The sequence below is a fragment of the Aquarana catesbeiana genome, linkage group LG08 (assembly GCF_042186555.1).
Source record: "Aquarana catesbeiana isolate 2022-GZ linkage group LG08, ASM4218655v1, whole genome shotgun sequence".
NCBI lineage: Eukaryota > Metazoa > Chordata > Amphibia > Anura > Ranidae > Aquarana > Aquarana catesbeiana.
In genome coordinates this window covers 160,873,368-160,893,189 of record NC_133331.1, presented here as the reverse complement: position 1 = coordinate 160,893,189, position 19,822 = coordinate 160,873,368, and the positions used below count along the sequence as shown (strand labels likewise).

Genomic DNA, 19,822 nt, shown 5'->3' with positions numbered 1-19,822 from the left:
TTGACAGACTCCAATCGCTGCTACTGCAGGTTGGGCCACTGATCCTGCTAAGGAGAAAACATCCTTCAATAGGGATTCCATCCTTTTATCTACAGGATCCCTGAGCATCTGAGCATTGTCTACAGGACAAGTCAGGCTATTATTTACGGAGGAAATGGCGGCATCAATAGCTGGTATTCCCCCCATTTTAATAAACTTTTCTTCCATCGGATAAAGTGTTGAAAACTTTCTCGGCGGAAAAAAACGTTTGTGTGGGTGATCCCACTCAGAATAAATGAGCTTTTCAAGTAAAGTATGAACAGGAAAAGCATGTGCTGCTTGGAAAGGTTTCAGTGACCCCAAAGCAGAAGAGGATTCTTTAGCAGTTTCAGGTATGGGCAACTTAAATGTGGAGCGGACCAATCCAGTGAGGATCTGCACTAAGACTTTCTCCTCTTGGGAAGTCGCAGAGGGTCCCTCTCCACCTGATTCCCCCGAAGAGGAATCATCCGTCTCATCCCGATCCTCTGAAAGGGATTCATTTCCTTTATCCCAGAACTCCTCTGTCTGAGGGTCTTGGAGAACAGAGGAAAGCCTAGTGCGTTTTCTTCCACTGAGTGAAGACGTAATCACGGCCATTAATCTTTCCTCTAGACCATTAATGGTTGAGGGAAAAAACCTCTTGTGTAATATATACAGGGGCTAAAGTGCCAGAGGCAGGTGTAGCCCCTGACCCCGATGGCTCTCCCTGGCTAGCCGTCCCTGGCCCATCTTTAGGGGGGGAGGATGCTGCCGACAGGGGGTCCTCAGAACCTGAACGAGATCCCCTAGTGTCTCTGGTTCCTGGGGTGCTTGAACCTCTTCTACCCATAGTGCAAAGCAACAAGGTGTTAGGTATACAAATGAACACTGCCCGCTGAGCGATGTAGTCTGGCTAAAAGCCTTGCTACCCAATGCTCAGTCTGGTGTTACTTCAGTAAATGCTGCCTAGGAGAATGCCTGTGTCCCACCTTACATGCGACCGTCAGCTCTGTGTCTCTCAGAAGGCTGAGTGCACCTGTACAGAGTGCCTTTAATAGCCTGCAGCTGGCCTGAGTGGGAGTCTAAGCACTCTGTGCTGACGTCCCGCCCCCCTCCTCTACCGCCCCACCCTCGAGTTTTGAAAAAAACGAGCGCTTCCCGCGCTGGCCGACTCTCCTGTCATGCTTCTGGAGAAAGGCTGGGGATGGGGGGGGGGGGGGGGGGGAGAGGAGGGAGGCTGGTAACAAGATCTGCCTGAACGGCTATCTTCAGAGATGGTGGCCATTAGGCCGCAGAGCCCGGGTGGTATAACCACTTTCTAGACCCCTGTGGCCCCTCTCTAGCCTGGGGGGGAACATTCAAACATGAGAAATCCCCCCTTCCACCTTACCTGTTTGCAGCCTGCTTGAGACGCTGGGACATAATCAGCGATTACAACACCTGAGACAGACAGTCAGCATATGCAGGTTTGTGCTCTTGGCAGCCCCCGGTGGTCACAATAGGCATAGCATGCATTTACCTTAAAGGAGAAAAGCCACTAGAACTAAAAAATTCTGTGGAATCTCCTCTTACCTTATCCAGCTGCAGGGTGCTGTTTATACAGACCCAATCTTCACCTCTCACGGTGGGCTCCGTTTGAAAAAACCGTCAGAGACTGGGGCCCCCTACGAATAGGGGGATCCAACAGTTCTGGGACCGTAAAGCACCTCGCCAGAAATTAGGAAGTTTAAAGCCATTTTCTGATCTGCGGGGTCCAGCTCTCTAAAAAGAGAAGCATTATGGGTAAAACCTCGTTTCTTCGGACACGAGGCCCGGGTACCATTCAATTCGGCCATGAAAAGACACTTTGAATGGATCCGGTTCGCCTGGCTTGCCCCAGTATAGGATCTTAGGATATTCCCTTTGGAGCTCAGCACAGGACATCTTTACACGTCCATCACCTAAGACACTGGCGTAAAAACTGAGGTATCCCTGCAAGGGGGAGGGATTATATAGGGGGTTGAACTTCCTGATAGGGTGTGCCAGTGTCCAATCACCAGTGATACCCATATAACCCATCAGTAATTACTGTGGCTCTGTGTCCCGTGATGTTCGAGAAAGAAAAAGGGGACTTTAGAGGTGCACCAATGCAAACCCAAGAACAGAAGAAGAGTACGTACTCAAAGTAAAAACTCACAAACACTTTAATAATCCATAAATTAAAAACATGTAAAATGTTAAAAAGGTGCCCTGCCCATCCCTGGGAAAGGCATTAGGTTCCTGCTGGATCCCATTATAATAGTACATACAATATTGTTACATGGTCATTATACAACAAAACGGTCTACGCAAGAACACTGTAGTAGTGACCGACACATTTCACAAACATTTATTGCTTCTTTAGGATACATACAACAAAATAATTCAATGTGCTTGTGGGGTCACGTCCAGGGAAAAACCACCAATTTATTCAAATAACAGATTTATAGCTGCCTTAGAGCAATCCCCAAGACTGGGAAAATACTGGAGAAATTATGAGTGGCCAGATGGAGCCCCTGATTACAGGAACCAAACCATGGGCTTCAATATAAAGAAAAAACAGCCCACCATGGAAGGACAATTTTCCACTTAGAATATTAAAATACACTGCAACTACGTTGGACCACGAACAAAAAGGCCCTCCTACCTGCACCCCCTCCAAAATCATCCACAGGATGTATAGCGATGTTCCTTTCATGGCTGGCAGCCTTTTCTATATATTCAAGCCCGTGTTTTGGTTCCTATAACCAGGGGCTCCATCTGGCCATCCATAACTTCTCCAGTATTGTCCCAGTCTTGGGGATTGCTCTAAGGCAACTATATATCAGTTATTGGATTAGTGTTTTCCCCTGGACGTGACTCCACACGCACATTGAATTATTTTGTTGTACGTATCCTGAAGAAGCAATAAACTGCGAAACGCGTCAGCCCTACTACAGTGTTCCTGCATAGACTGTTCTGATAATTGTAAGATGACCAATGTAACAATATCGTATGTACAAATATAATGGGGTCTAGCAGGAACAAGAGTCTTTCCCAAGGATGGGCAGGACACCTTTTTTACATTTTACATTTTTTTAATTTGTGGATTAATAAAGCGATTGTAATATTTTGATTTGAGTACATGCTTTTCTTCTGTTCTTGGGTTTGCATTGGCGAACCTCTAATGTTCCCTCTTTTTTGCTGTTTAGAGGATTCTAGTAGTTTGGGATTGTGGTGCCAATTACATCAGGTCATGCCCTTCATTTGTGTTTCCTTAAATGAATGTTATGTTACTACAATAAAGAATATGTTACCCAACATTTCAAATTCCTGATACATGCCTGTTGTGTCATGTACTTGTATAAAAAAAGAGTATCCTGTTCTCTTTGTATTGCTTCCTTTGTGTAAAATCCCTGTTCCTGTCAGCCTGCTCTCCTCCAATGATTAGATGTTTGCTGACACACACTTCTTGCACAGCCATTAACTGGGAAGACCAGTGTGCTACTGCTTCTCCTCCCCTAGCTCTGAGCTTCTTATGCATCTGAGAACAGTAGGTGGCTTCAAACATGCTTGGGACAAACATAGATCTATACTCAAAACAAACAAAAAAAAAAAACATGTATACTTTAAAAAAATAATAAAAATGGGCAGACTTAATGGACCACTTGGACTTTTTCTGCCGTCAGTTTTCTACGTTTCTATGGTATCCAATCACTTATAAATTAGGAAAAAATGCATTTAGAATTTATTTTCAAGTGTATACACAAATGTTTTGCCTTTCTTTTCTATTTTAAAGTGAATGCGTTGTTTTTCAAGGTGAGGGTTCACATATGAATGCATAGAATGTATTAAGGTTAAAGAATTTACAACCACTATCAACTATTGAGATATTGGCTGCACACAGTTTGCAATTTTTCAATGAGTCGTCCCAAGCCCAGACTTGCATTGTGAGAAGCAGCAGTAAAGTAGAACTGAAGTGCAGTGTTGAAAAACAAGAAGCAGAGCCTACCACTGCAATAAGCACATATGGCTGTCCTGCGTACGGATTTTACTTAAAGGCTAAGTTCACCTTATGGGAAAAAAAATAAATAAATGCACATATTTCTGCAGAAAAACAAAAAATGGGCATTTATTATTTTTTTCCTACAGGAGCCTGGAAAGCATTGAACTTTTGATCAGTAGATCGTGGGTGCAATGCCAGGCTCCTGCAGACTCCTAGTATAGTGGTCTGCTTGTACCTCCTATATGGGCAGACATTTACTTAAAGGAAGAATCAATGAACTACAGGAGCGCTCACCAGGGCCCTTGCAGTTCATTGAGAACAACAAGCTGTCTGCCACAATGACAGACAGTAGTTGTAGTTCGTTCATTCATTCACAGAACTCTGTAAATGAAGGATGGGGCCCTAAATATGAGTGTAACATGTTCTCAAAAGGTGAACTAATCTTTTAAAAACAAGCTTTTTTCTTTAAAATAACATAATTATAATATTTCTAACATCAAGCTGATCACATTTACATGTATAATAACTATTAAAAAATAAAAGTTACTATACGCTACCAATTTTGATTCCTAATGTATGTAATCATTTGTTACACGTAGATATGAAAACAGCATCAGGTACTGCAACAGTGTTCATCATATTGGCTAAAACATGAATGTATATGTAGCCAATAATGAATATAAGGGTTTATAAATAATTGCATCGGGCTTTAACGGAACTCTGTAGTGATCTGGCCACTTGACTCAAGCATTAAGTGAATCTTTAGCCAATTCAGACACAGAGGTTGCCAAATTGTACGAAAGCCAGCCATTTTATCAGCTGCAGACTACAAAGTCCACAGAAGACAAATATATAACAGACTATTAAATTAGCTCCAGTTGTTGGTGTAGCCACAAATAAGTCATAGATAAATGCATTTTAGTTCAGCAAGTGTTCACGGTATGTGACAGAAATAGCTACCTTTCAAGTCTTCATCTTCAGTTGTGGTATTACAGCTCTCAGTTGATCCCTGTAACACAAAAACACGTGAGTTCATATGAATACAAAGAAAATACATAGTGCAGTAGACACCATCATTTTATAAGCAAATTTGGAAATTTTTCATTTAAATGGGTGTTAAACCCAAACACCGTACATACTAGAATATACCAATATAGTGCTCACAAAGAATTTACTATTTAACCAAATATTATCAAGTGGTATCTTTTCTTGTGGAACTGTGAGAATTTGAACACCAGCTGCAGTCCTGGAAATGGCAATTGTGTATTTTCAGGGTAATTCAAGTCCTAAATGTGGATATCAAAGCTACAATGTAACAAATTAGAGGCAGTAAAACTTCTCTCCCTTGTGCCTAGATGTACAGTGGGGACGGAAAGTATTCAGACCCCCTTAAATGTTTCACTCTTTGTTATATTGCAGCCATTTGCTAAAATCATTTAAGTTCATTTTTTTTCCTCATTGATGTACACACAGCACCGCATATTGACAGAAAAACACAGAATTGTTGACATTTTTGCAGATTTATTAAAAAAGAAAAAAAATGAAATATCACATGGTCCTAAGTATTCAGACCCTTTGCTGTGACACTCATATATTTAATTCAGGTGCTGTTCATTTCTTCTGATCATCCTTGAGATGGTTCTACGCCTTCATTTGAGTCTAGCTGTGTTTGATTATACTGATTGAACTTGATTAAGAAAGCTACACACCTGTCTATATAAGACCTTAGAGCTCACAGTGCATGTCAGAGCAAATGAGAATCATGAGGTCAAAAGGAACTGCCTGAAGAGCTCAGAGACAGAATTGTGGCAAGGCACAGATCTGGCCAAGGTTACAAAAACATTTCTGCTGCACTTAAGGTTCCTAAGAGCACAGTGGCCTCCATAATCCTTAAATGGAAGACGTTTGGGATGACCAGAACCCTTCCAAGAGCTGGCCGTCCGGCCAAACTGAGCTATCGGGGGAGAAGAGCCTTGGTGAGAGAGGTAAAGAAGAACCCAAAGATCACTGTGGCTGAGCTCCAGAGATGCAGTCGGGAGATGAGAGAAAGTTGTAGAAAGTCAACCATCACTGCAGCCCTCCACCAGTCGGGGCTTTATGGCAGAGTGGCCCGACGGAAGCCTCTCCTCAGTGCAAGACACATGAAAGCCCGCATGGAGTTTGCTAAAAAAAAAAAAAAAAACACCTGAAAGACTCCAAGATGGTGAGAAATAAGATTCCCTGGTCTGATGAGACAAAGATAGAACTTTTTGGCCTTAATTCTAAGTGGTATGTGTGGAGAAAACCAGGCACTGCTCATCACCTGTCCAATACAGTCCCAACAGTGAAGCATGGTGGTGGCAGCATCATGCTGTGGGGGTGTTTTTCAGCTGCAGGGACAGGACGACTGGTTTCAATCGAGGGAAAGATGAATGCGGCCAAGTACAGGGATATCCTGGACGAAAACCTTCTCCAGAGTGCTCAGGATCTCAGGCTGGGCCAAAGGTATACCTTCCAACAAGACAATGGCCCTAAGCACACAGCTAAAATAATGAAGGAGTGGCTTCACAACAACTCCGTGACTGTTCTTGAATGGCCCAGCCAGAGCCCTACTTAAACCCAATTGAGCATCTCTGGAGAGACCTAAAAATGGCTGTCCACCAACGTTTACCATCCAACCTGACAGAACTGGAGTGGATCTGCAAGGAGGAATGGCAGAGGGTCCCCAAATCCAGGTGTGAAAAACTTGTTGCATCTTCCCCATAAGACTCATGGCTGTATTAGATCAAAAGGGTGCTTCTACTAAATACTGAGCAAAGGGTCTGAATACTTAGGACCATGTGATATTTCAGTTTTTCTTTTTTAATAAATCTGCAAAAATGTCAACAATTCTGTTTTTCTGTCAATATGCGGTGCTGTGTGTACATTAATGAGGAAAAAAAATGAACTTAAATGATTTCAGCAAATGGCTGCAATATAACAAAGAGTGAAAAATTTAAGGGGGTCTGAATACTTTCCGTCCCCACTGTATATCATAACTGGCAATGATAGTTTAAAAAAAAATGTAGTATGCCAGCCATCCAAGTCAATAAATATACTAGTAAGACCCCTTTCACACTGAGGCGCTTTGCAGGCGCTATACCATTAAAAATAACACCTGCAAAGCGCCCTAAAACAGCAGTTCCATTCACTCCAGTATGAAAGCCCGGGGCTTTCACACTGGAGCGATGTGCTGGCAGGGCGTCAGAAAAAGTCCTGCCAGCAGCTTCTTTGTAGCGCATTAGGAGTGGTGAACTTACCACTCCTAAAGCGCCCCTGCCCCTTGAAAACAATGGGGCAGCGCTGCTATACCGCCGGCAAAGCGCCGCTGTAGCGGGGCGGATTTAACCCCTTTTCCGCCGCTAGCGGGGGTTAAAACCACCCCGCTAGCGGCCGAATAGCGGCGCTAAGACGACGGTAAAGCGGCGCTAAAAATAGTACCACTGACGCCCAGGGAGGCTCAGTGTGAAAGGGGTCTAAGTCAGCATGATTTGCACAACACATTTATTACAAAATTTCAGACAGTATCAAGGACACCTACACTCCAGTCTCTACTACATAAAAGGTATTCAGTTTATTTGACAAGCTTTAAAATGAAAGCTGGTTTAAAAGAGATTCTAAAGTCTTGTTTGTTTTTCTTTAAAAATAACAAACATGTTATACTTAACTGCTCTGCACAGTCGTTTTGCACAGAGTAGCCCAGATCATCCTATTCTTGGGTCCCTCGCTCGCTCCTGGCCCCTCCCTCCTGTCGAGTGCTCCCACAGCAAGCAGCTTATGGGGCACCCGAGCCAAGCCGCAGCTCTGCGTGCCCCACCCTCTCTCTCTTGATTTGCTAACTGATTTTGATTGACAGTAGCGGGAGCCAATGGCACTGCTGCTGTCTCAGGCAATCAGGAGGGAGAGTCCCAGATGGCCGAGGCACTCTTGGATCGAGATGGAGCTCAGGTAAGTATTAAGGGGGGGGGGCTGCTGTACACTGAAGGTTTTTTTTATGTTAATGCGTAGAATTACTTTAACATATAGGTAAAGATCTACATAAAAGTATGTATATTCAGAGATGGTAATACAAATGGCAAGGCTTACTTTTATTCCATCTGTGGCATTATGGACAACAGTTGTCTGAGGTTCCTATTAAAAAAAAAAAAAAAAAAAAAAAAAAAAAGGAAAAAAATAATAAAAAAAAAAAAAAAAAAAGGAGGAGTGGAGAGAAAAAGAAAATAATCAGGATAAGGAAAATGATTACGTATCACACACATTACAAAAGAAAGACTTCTAATTTAACACTATAGAGTGTATACAACACAAACACCACACCATAGAAGAACAGTTAACTTGTGAATACTACAAAACTGTGCAAAGAGGGCTAGCAACAGACGTAAAACTGCTGTGCATGTAAAAACTTTAAAGTACAGTAACAGCAAAAACACTATATAGAAAACTACAGTTGTGGAAAAAGTTAACGTAACACAAAACAAGCCACCATGTTTAACATTTTATGAGTAATTTACAGATGGGAAAATTAATACAAGCCCCGCTGAAGAAAATTGTATCATGTTTTTTTTTTTTCTTCCTCTGGATCAACTGTGTGTATAGGTGTGTAGGTGTGTGTGTTTTCCCCCTTCTATTGGTTGAACTAGATGGACTTGCGTCTTTTTTTTCAACCAGACTATGCAACTCCCCCCTTGATTTGTAAGGATAACCATAACTAATGGTGGAAGGAGTACAAGGAGCTAAGCCGAAGACCGGCAATATGGCAACTCTATTCATCTAAAATAGTGATGTGCTACTGATATTGCCCAAATAAACCAAAATGTAAGCATCTAACCACTCAAATACAAAATAAAATAAGTTAATTATAATGCTAATAAATTATCTTAATAGTGTGTCAATTACTGTGCTAATTTCAGTATAATGTAGTCACAGTGGATTTACACATTCAATACTATATTAAAATTACATCTCACCATCAATGTGCTAGAAGCACATACATCCTCAAGAAAAACATATATATAGATGTTTAAAAAAAAAAAAAAAAAAAGTTCCCCACATATATTAAGGAAAAAAACAGTCTTCTAGTGTCTACAAAAACAAAGATCACCAATTCTTTCACCTCTCATTCAAAGACCGTGTACAGCGCTTCAATCCAAAAGACCACCACAGGTCAGATGTGCCCTCAACGTTAACATAGGACCTATATGTGAATATAGGTCACCTGCACCTACCGTACAGCAATAGGGACAAATAAATAGATGTATGGACTCCTCACTCAGGGCTAGTGTCTCTTTAAATCGTCTGCTCGGTAACACTCAAACTCAACCTCAAGTTTCTGCCTGCTGAGACTCTGTTCCAGCTCCAGGTAGGCCAGCCTTTCCCTGACTGCCAAATTCAAAATCCAGGTAGATCAAGCTTTCCCTGACTGTCAAATCCCTGACCACCAGCAATAGACTCTGCAGTGACATGGGTGGAGCTGGAGCAGAGTCTCAGCTGGCCTAAACATAAGTTTGAGGCTGGGTTCACACTGCAACACGAAGCGGCTCACTGCAGGGGTCCGGTGCGTCCCTGTTCACTATTTCAGGTCTGATTTCAGTCCAAAGTTTTGGCTAAATTCGGACCTAAAAACAAACCAGAAGATGCACAGGACTCCTGTGCAATTTGCTCCATACAAAGCCGGTCACAATCTCATGACATGCGAATTGGATGCGGGGAAACCCACACCCAATTCGCAATAGTGTGAACCCAGCCTTAGCGTTACCGAGCAGACCTTTTAAAAAGGTACACTAACCCAGAGTGACTAGATGAAGTGTGAGGCGTCCATACACCTATTTATCCCTGATCCTACAACCCCTGGCAAAAATCATGGAATCACCAGTCCCTGAGGATGTTCCTTCAGTTGTTTATTGTTGTAGAAAAAAAATCAGATCACAGACATGGCCAAAAACTAAAGGCATTTCAAATGGCAACTTTCTGGCTTTAAGAAACACTAAAAGAAATCAAGAAAAATAATTGTGGTGGCCAGTAACAATTAGATTTATAGAACAAGCACAGGGAATAAATTATGGAATCACTCAACTCTGAGGAAAAAATTATGGAATCATGAAAAACAAACAAAATAACACTCCAACACATCACTAGTACTTTGTTGCACCACCTCTGGCTTTTATAACTGCTTGCAGTCTCTGAGGCATTGACTTAATGAGTGATAAACAGTACTCTTCATCAATCTGGCTCCAGCCTTCTCTGATTGCTGTTGCCAAATCATCTTTGCAGGTTGGAGCCTTGTCATGGACCATTTTCTTTAACTTCCACCACAGATTTTCAATTGGATTGAGATCTGGACTGTTTGCAGGCCATGACATTGACCTTATGTGTCTTTCTTCAAGGAAAGTTTTCACAGTTTTTGCTCTATGGCAAGATGCATTATCATCTTGATAAATGATTTCATCATCCCCAAACATCCTTTCAATAGATGGGATAAGAAGAGTGTCCAAAATTTCAATGTAAACCTGTGCATTTATTGAAGATTTAATGACCGCCATCTGCTCAGTGCCTTTACCTGACATGCAGCCCCATATCATAATTGACTGTGGAAATTTGCATGTTTTCTTCAGACAGTCGTCCGCATAAATCTCATTGGAACGGCACCAAAAGTTCCAGCATCATCACCTTGCCCAATGCAGATTCGAGATTAATCACTGAATATGACTTTCATTCAATCATCCACAGTCCACGATTGCCTTTCCTTAGCCCATTGTAACCTTGTTTTTTTTTGTGTTTAGGTGTTAGAGATGGCTTTCTTTTAGCTTGTCTGTATGTAAATCCCATTTCCTTTAGGCGGATTCTTACAGTTCGGTCACAGATGTTGACTCCTGTTTCCTCCCATTTGTTCCTCATTTGTTTTGTTGTACATTTTCTATTTTCAAGGCATATTGCTTTAAGTTTTCTGTCTTGACGCTTTGATGTCTTCCTTGGTCTACCAGTATGTTTGCCTTTAACCACCTTCCCATGTTGTTTGTATTTGGTCCATGTTTTAGACACAGCCGACTGTGAACAACCAACATCTTGTGCAACACTGCGTGATGATTTACCCTCTTTAAGGAGTTTGATAATACTCTCCTTTTTTTCAATTGACATCCCTGGTGTTGGAGCCATGCTTCATGTCAGTCCACTTGTTGCAACAGCTCTCCAAGGTGTGATCACTCCTTTTTACCTACATACTAACAAGCAGATTTAATCTGATGCAGGTGTTAGTGTTTGTAATAAAAATTTACAGGGTGATTCCATAATTTTTTCCTCAGAATTGAGTGATTCCATAATTTATTACCTGTGCTTGTTCTATAAATCTAACTGTTATTGGCCACCACAATTATTTTTCTTGATTTATTTTAGTGTTTCTTAAAGCCAGAAAGTTGCCATTTGAAATGCCTTTAGTTTTTGGCCATGTCTGTGATCTGATTTTTTTTCTACAACAATAAACAACTAAAGGAACATCCTCAGGGACTGGTGATTCCATCATTTTTGCCAGGGGTTGTATGAGTAAGGTGCTGGTGACCTATATTAGCATATAGGTCCTATTTTAAAGGTGAGGACACATCTGAAAACACCTGTGGTGGTCACTCTTTTGGACTGACGTGCTGCGCAGGATATTTGAATGAGTGGTAGAAGAATTGGTGATCTTTGTTTTTGGAGACACTAAAAGACTGTTTCTATTCTTATTTTTTTCCCTTTTTCTTGAGAATATATGTGGTTTTAGCACATTGATGGTGAATTGTAATTTAAATATAGTATTGAATGTATACATCAACTGTGAGTGCATTATACTAAAATTAGCAATAACTGACACAAATAAGATTATCATTTATTAGCATTATTATTTATTTGGGAGCTAGCTGGCAGTGCATCACTTTTTTAGCTGACTACTACTTAAAGGATATGTAAACGTTTGTTTATTTTTATTTAACTGGCCGCCTCTGTGCAGTTGGTTTTGCAGAGTGGCCCCGATCCTCCTCTTCTGGGGTCCCTCAGCTCCTGGCTCCTTCTCTTCTCGAGGCACCCGTGTGGGCGTGCTCCCGTGTCCTGCTGCTGCGTCCATTGACACAGACAGCAGGAGTTGGTTTCGCTCCCCCATCATTGGATTTGATTGACAGCAGCGGGAGCCAGTGGCTGCGCTGCTATCAATCTATCCAATCAGGACCCAAGACCTGGCTGGAGCAGGTGTGTTCATCCCGGCACAGGAACAATCGGGCTCAGGTATGTAAAATGGGGGCGGGGGCTGGTGCACTACAAGAGGTTTTCACCTCAATGCAATCATTGAGGTGAAAAACCGCAAGGGTTTACAACCCCTTTAAATTATATGGGAACACATTTGGTGATAGCAGCAGCTAAGTGAGAAAGTTCTTTCTTTTTTATTATTTATAGATGGTAGTGCACTAGTTTGTTTTCTTTAATATGACAACTCTAATGTCAAAAGAGGAGGTGTAGCTAAGAGTATCCATAAACCAAACAGTTGCCTGGCCACAATCAGTCCCTATGATACGTATAACCAATATCTGACTCCATCTTACATAGACCTTATACACATTCTGAATTGAGCTCACTATGCTGTAAAAAGCAAAGAGTGTTATCAGTAAATATTAAAGTGACCTCAGCAAAATAAGATTAGACAAAAATGGACTGGCATGTCTTAGTGTGTTCACGTTTCTGTTTAGTTTCAGTTTCTAGGAATAATTTATAATAAAAAGTGTAAATGTAAAGCAAAAATAGGACAATAGACTAGGGTTTAGGTTTATGCAACTACATTTTCCCACTTTGCAAATGACCCAGATTGTCTCTAGAAATCCAAACAACTCTGCATCAAGCCCTGTAATGTTGGCTCTCTGGAACTTTTTAAAGTTATTATTTTTTGTTTTTTTTACTAATACCAATCTTTCACTAAACACTTGTGCAAGGATCTCATAAGAAGGTTGTGCCTACAGCAAAGGACATCTGTATAAATGCTGCTAAGGAGTAAAGGCACTGAACTCTTAGGTGATCCTTGCATAAGGGCTAAGGCCAACATTATTGGGCCTGGCTATGAATAGGAATAATAAATAATATAAATAAATAATAATAAAATGTAGATTTATATACAGTCACCATAAAAAAGATAAAAAAAAAAAACAAACATTTTTTAGTGTAAGAGCTAGGAAAAAAAGAAAAAACAGCCACGCAAGACATGTGAAGACTTCACACTCCAAACAAGCATTGAAACCTGCAATACAGCTTTGATTCAGTTGTGTAATGGTCCACAGTGGACATCTGAAGGGAGGGAAGGACCATGGTAGATGTGGGTAATATTTCAAAGGAACAATTTATGAATGGATAATGGTTGTACTTTCTTTTGTATTCTTAGTATTTGGGATACACATCTGAAAGCACGTTGTAGCTCTTTATATAGAATGCTGTCCACCAGATTACATGGTCATTCCCTCTAAAGATTTATCTTCAGTGAGCTAATGGAAAGTGATGGGCCCAAGGCACTACAAAAATGTACCAATAAACTAAGCACCAATTATTGAAAATATAGTAGTAGCAGACAAAATTTGTCTGGAAGGATTACAAATTACCCTACTATTCTGCCTGCATTAAGCCCCACTACAGCCCATCACTGCCCCAGCCATATGAAATAAATTAATCCCCCCCCCCCAAAAAAAAAAGTTAATACCAATGAGAAGCTTTTCACCAAAACAATATAAACATTCAGGGTAATTGTTAGTTGTATACCATATTCACAAAAACTAATGATGACAATGACACACAGTGGTGAGTGATGACTGTTGTCAATGGTACTAATCTGGTGACTGCATGCATCTCTCGACAATAAAGCCATAGGTACTCATTTAGATTGTGGGCAGAACTATGGACGTTATGAAATCTGGAGGAGCCACAGGGCTTTGGGTACTGAAGAAAAAGTAACATTTTTAAGTAAAATTCTCCCGCTGTCTCTCTTAAAGTATGCAGGCTAAAGAATATGGGCTTTTTGGGTTCAAAACAGTTAAAGGTCTTTCTAAAGGGAATGCAGCACCAGCTTAGTAAACCATGACCACTTGGGGAATTTTATGTTAGTGCTGGCCTTACCACTCCTATATCTGGGGCAGCTGGCCACCTGGATCCTCTTCCCCTTTCACTACCAAATGTATTCATTAATTTACAGTCACAATAATATGACTGGGTAGTGATAGAGATTGTCAACTGGTTTTAATTTTGAATAAACCAACACCAGTCATGTAGAAATTCCAGGGGGTCAATGCCAAATCCCTTCCCAACATGTTACCAAAAAAAGGAACCATATACAACAAATTAAACATGAACACAAGTGCAGAAGTAAAATAAAATGCAAACATGAATTTTGATTAGCACACCACAAGCAGCATTCACACTGCTCACATCCCAGACACTGAAACCCCAGAAGAGTAGATGGGGAAGGTACCATTGTTGTCTGCAATGGGGGGTTTTCTTTTGCTGGGGTTATTATGCTGTTTTTGTTGTTGGTCTGTGGCTGAGACAGAAAAACAGATGGTTTAGTCCTACTGATGGTGTGAACTGGCTTACAATGTCACAAGGTAAAAAAAAAAAAAAAGCTTTGTTTCCTCCTCCCCAAAACTCTGAACTGGAGAAAACACTGGTTTCCTCTGAAAGCAAGAGATAACGAAGAAACCTCCAATAAAGCTGTTGAAGGAAATGAAGAGCAATGAAGCAGACTAAAATGTACTGAAGGCAAGGTGATCACTTCATATACTGGTAAACCCCTTGCAGCATAATGCACTATACACAGAGGTAAAATAATGAGCAAACATGGAAGATATGATACACAAAAAAGACAGGCATATGTCTTGTCAAACACTGTAAATGGTCAACTGCGCTAATGATGAAATTTAGGAACAGCTGTGATATGGAAGCAAAAGTGGGAAAACTTGAGCTGGTAATTGAATGGCTTAAAACTAAGACCCCTTTCACAATGACAGTGCCCACCATTAGCGCTAAAGCGCTGCTCATTTTAGCTGTGTTTTAGCGTTGTTTTGGCAGCACGGTTTTAACCCCCAAAAAGGGTTAAAACTCCAGTTTTGCAGGGCTTTGAAAGTAATTTTAAGGCGCTTTGGAAGAGCTGCCCATTCATTGCAATGGGCAGGGCGTTTTGGGATCGCTAAATACAGCGCTCCCAATCCACCCAAAGATGCTGCTTTCAGGACCTTTGGTAACATCCCGCAAGCGCATCGCTCCAGTGTGAAAAGTCACACTGCAGTGAATGGGAGGCGGTTTACAGGAGCTTAGAGGCCATTTCTAGCGCTAAAGCGCCTGAAAACCGCCCCAGTGTGAAAGGGGTCCAAGTCTGAATTTGTGCTAGATGTGGTGGTCATAAATAGAGCATCATGGGTAATCCTCTTTTTTACAGTTTACTTGCAGAATTCTAAGGACAGGTTGGTGATAATTGTAGCCCAGCAACATCACAAGGTGTAAATGGAGTGTAAACAGAAAACACATACCAATGCATGGTACATGTGCATGACTTACTCTATCCAATAAACCAGAATAAAGTCTATCACCACTTGTTCATGTGCCCCTAAACTTGGTTGATTTTCAGTAGGTAAGTCAGATATTTATGGGTGTGACCTAATGGAAAATAAGTGAATTGGTGAGTAGATGTTTCATTTATGGAAATTCAGTTGATCAATTTGCTCAAAACCAGCATCCGAGGAATATGAAAAGCCATACAGCCATACTCTGGGCTGATAATCACTAATGCCACTGGATCTTACCAAAACAGCTGTACCCTTTTCAAATCCAAACACATATTGTGCGGTACATAGGCAACACATTTCCTTTAGTATACACTCCAATCCTACGTATCTATATATGAAAGACCCCATATTTTCCAGAAAATTTTTTAACTGCAAAAGTCAAGCTGGTACAACTACCTTAGAAAATGAAAAAATAGAATCCACCGCTCAAGTAGATCCAAACCGAAATAAATGAATCCTTTACCTCCAGAGAAGGAAGAGCCCCAGGTGTTGGCTAAAGTCCTTGCAGATAGAAATGGACTTAGTCGTCTGGACAGCCGCACACCGGAAGACATTTCATATGCCTTTAATTGTAAATCAGGATCATAAAGTGCACAAGACACCACGGCAGAGTGGTACAGGAAAACACTGACGCGTTTCACACTTACACTAAGTGCTTACTTATAGCTGACATTCATGGAAATGAGAACCACATATATACTCTATGTTGTAAAACATGTGACCGTATAATAATACTCAAAACAGTTGGGAGCCAACCATATGAGATCGTCACACGTGATGCTGAGTAGTAGATTCTAAAGTGGGAATTCCCATGGTTGTATAAGCAACAGGATGGAAAGAAAAAAGTAAATGGAAAAAATAAAATAAAAGGCTTTAGTCAAAATAAAACGTAAGTTAAATTGTGAAGCGCATCAGGTGTTTTCCTGTACCACTCTGCCGTGGTGTCTTGTGCACTTTATGATCCTGATTTACAATTAAAGGCATATGAAATTTCTTCCGGAATGCGGCTGTCCAGACTTCTTCCTCCATTTCTACTTTAGAAAATGATTAAGGCTAAAAAGGATCTGGAGACATCACGTTTACAGCTTGGTTAAGTATGAGAAGTAGTCCCTGCCTTGAAATAGGGCTTTAAATCAACAATACCTATGACTTCCACAGGTCTTTTTCTATAAAACAATTTAGGGCCGTTTTGAACTTTTATCATATATAATTATTTTTTTCACCAACAGACCAGTCAAACTGAGCACCAGATACAGTACACGGAGTAGAAATTGACTCTGCTAAAAAAAGATGCTACCGCAGAGAGTCATATGCTTGTCACTGACCCAGAGCAAAAGTTCAGCAAATGAGAGATTTTTTTAAACAAATTGGATTTTTCCTTTATATTTCTGGGACACCATTAGAATACTTATTCCTCAGAGTGGCCTTGTGCTTCTGACTGTGTTAATCGATATCAGGCATAGCCAGGTAAAGTAAAATAAAGAGCAAATTGAGCACATTCAATCTACATCTGAATCTTGTGTACTGATTCAAAACACCTTACCAAATGTATTTTTGCTGCAACTAGATACATGAAATATTTAATGGCTGCCATGAGCGGCAGTGGGTTTCCCACTGCTATTTACCCTATTGAATCTATCTGTGATTACTCTAAGTCAGTGTTTCTCAAGTCCTCAAGGCACACCGACAGGTCATGCTTTCAGACTTTCCATTATTTTCACCGGTGATTTGATCAGTTTCACTGCCTTAGTAATTACCACAGCCGTTTCATCTGAGGGAAATCCTGAAAACATAACCTGTTGGGGCGCCTGGAGGACTGGAGTTGTGAGCACTGCTCTAAGTGTAGAGTTTTAAAACTATAAAAAAACATTATCCACAACACATCTCTATGATGTTTGTATACTGTGTAAGCCATTCAACGTCTTGAATGAAAACTAAAAAGTAGGCCAGTTGAGCTGAGCATCAGGCCTTAACAGTTTTTAGTTTTGTTCTGCATTCCTGAAGAAAAAAAAATAATTTTTCAGATTAATCATAATCTGCTAATAAAGTGATAACCATTAACGTGTATTCTATGACTACCATCTGCCCAATAATTAAATTATGTACTATATCAGGGGTCTCCAAACTTTCTAAGTGAAGGTCCAGTTTACTGTCCTTGAGGCTTTAGGGGGCCAGACTGTGGCCAATTGAAATAGAAAATGCCTCAGCATCAGTGTTCCATCATTGGTATTATTGAGAGGAATAGTGCCTCAATGTTGGTATCAATTGAAAGCATAGTACCTTGTTGATGGCGTAAGCAGGGGGAATGATGCCCCATTATTTGTGTCAGTTGGTGAAATAGTGCCCCAAGGGCCAGATAAATGCAAGCAAAGGGCCACATCTGGCCCCCAGCCACAGTTTGGAGACCACCATACTTTATGATTTTCCGTGAACACTTCCTTGATACCCTTGCTTCACTCCATTTTAAAGAGGGTTAACATGTCCCCACTATCCATTTTTAATTAAAACAACAGCTCATCTAGATGTTCATGAGCTATGAGTCACCATATAATAAGCTTCCTATTACAGATCTACTATAAGGTTTAGAACATTGAAGCCAACAGTGCTCATGCTCCAAGTAATCACTTTCAAAGAAAATCTGCATGACTGCATCTTAACTGCTGACCACTTAAATGATTGATTAGATGCAATGATGTAATCAGGAATCCAAGCTGAGTAGTGGTTTGTAAGAAATGCAGAATTAAGTATGCACTGCCATCCACATTGTACTGAAAGTTTACAGAAATGCTGTTAAACAGTAGTGAAAAAAACTAAGCTAAAGAAAAAGCAAACAGGAGAAATATGGCCATTCTGACACTTTTCTGCTACCACTATTTAATCTAATGTCCCAGCAGGGTTGTTTAACTGAAAAAAGTGAAAAAGTAATTTTATACACCAAATTCAAATTATAGCTCACCCACTAAAAATGACAAAGGTCTGAAGAGACAGACAATTTTAAGTTGAAAGCTCTTTAACCCTAGATCATTCAAATAAAGGATCTTTCTTTAAGGGCATTTGTAAACGATTCACTTAAATGCACCCAGGTAGGTTGCGGTAATTATGACATAAGGGCACATTCCTTGCTGACTTTGGAGCACTCAGCTTTTTCAGGAGCCATCCCTTAAGGCAAGTGCCCACCAGCGCCTACAGGAAGCGACCACAACCTGGGGTCCAAAGTAATTTTTTTTTCCTTCGATCCTTTGAATGTTTTTACCTTTTATTTCAGTAATAAGTAGGCCTTGCATTTTCCACTGAAGTGTTATTTTGGAATTTGTGATATACTAGTAAAGGTTCAAACATTGGCAAACTGTTTGTTTAGAGATGCATTATGTGTTTAGAGACTATAAATAAAAAAAATAAATATGGGAAAGCTCATATAGGAGGGGTTAGATTGTACACCAGCTACTTCATATGCATAGCAATGACCACGGCAGGATAGTTGCACCTGTTTAATCTACAAGACAACGTGGACTTAAATGAGCAATACGTGAACATGGCTGGCTATGGTAAGGTTACATAATCTGTATCTAAAACTTCTTGTTGTCCCCAACCAATCCGTGTGGTCCGCCCTGACATTTGTTCAACAGCAGTGATTATTTAGTGCTGCTCTGTAATTTGGCATTCGTATGGAGGAGGGTATCTTTTACATGATAAAACACTCTAATTTTCATCTGTCATGGCAGTTATTAGTTACAGTTCTTTGCTAGTGGTGGCTGAGAGTCTGCCAAAATAATAGAGTATTTTCTGCAGCAATGCACACTTGTTATTAAAAATAAATGGCTTGTAAAAGGTTTGCAGCCATCCTGGTACTGACATCACTAATAGAGGCTTTTCTATTATTGATCAAAAGGACAAAGAGAAAACAGTGTTTTGTACTCGCATTCAAATCTTTATGTTGGAGTCAGTTTAGGGACACAATGTCTTATAACCTTCGGGATATACTACTGCTAACAGCAGAACAGGACACTGGCAAACAATAAACTGTAGGCCAAAGAAGAATACCCCCCTTATTGGGACTTTAACAGACCACCAACTCTAAAGATAAAAAATATATGTTTTTAATGGTATACAGTAAAAAGACGTGCAGAGGTCTATAACAGATAAAAATACATTCCATACAAGAACAGAGCAGAAGATATACAAAATGCAAAATGATCGTATTATATGTACTCTGCTAGGGGTGATGTACCTCGATACCCGACGC

At 40.6% G+C, this 19,822-nt stretch overlaps 1 protein-coding gene across 30 annotated transcripts in view; it reads right to left on the bottom strand.

The window, feature by feature from the left end:
* CAMK2G (calcium/calmodulin dependent protein kinase II gamma) overlaps positions 1-19,822 on the bottom strand; it is a 409,422-nt gene that overhangs the window by 26,093 nt on the left and 363,507 nt on the right. For 16 of the 30 annotated variants that reach the window (XM_073596628.1, XM_073596634.1, XM_073596638.1 and 13 more), the window contains 3 exons: positions 14,490-14,558; positions 8,108-8,152; positions 4,964-5,012 (listed from right to left, as the gene is read on the bottom strand). In XM_073596628.1, the coding sequence (XP_073452729.1) occupies positions 4,964-5,012; positions 8,108-8,152; positions 14,490-14,558 (163 nt within the window). The remainder of the gene's footprint in view (positions 1-4,963; positions 5,013-8,107; positions 8,153-14,489; positions 14,559-19,822) is intronic. The other 14 variants (XM_073596632.1, XM_073596651.1, XM_073596636.1 and 11 more) reach the window with 1 other exon arrangement.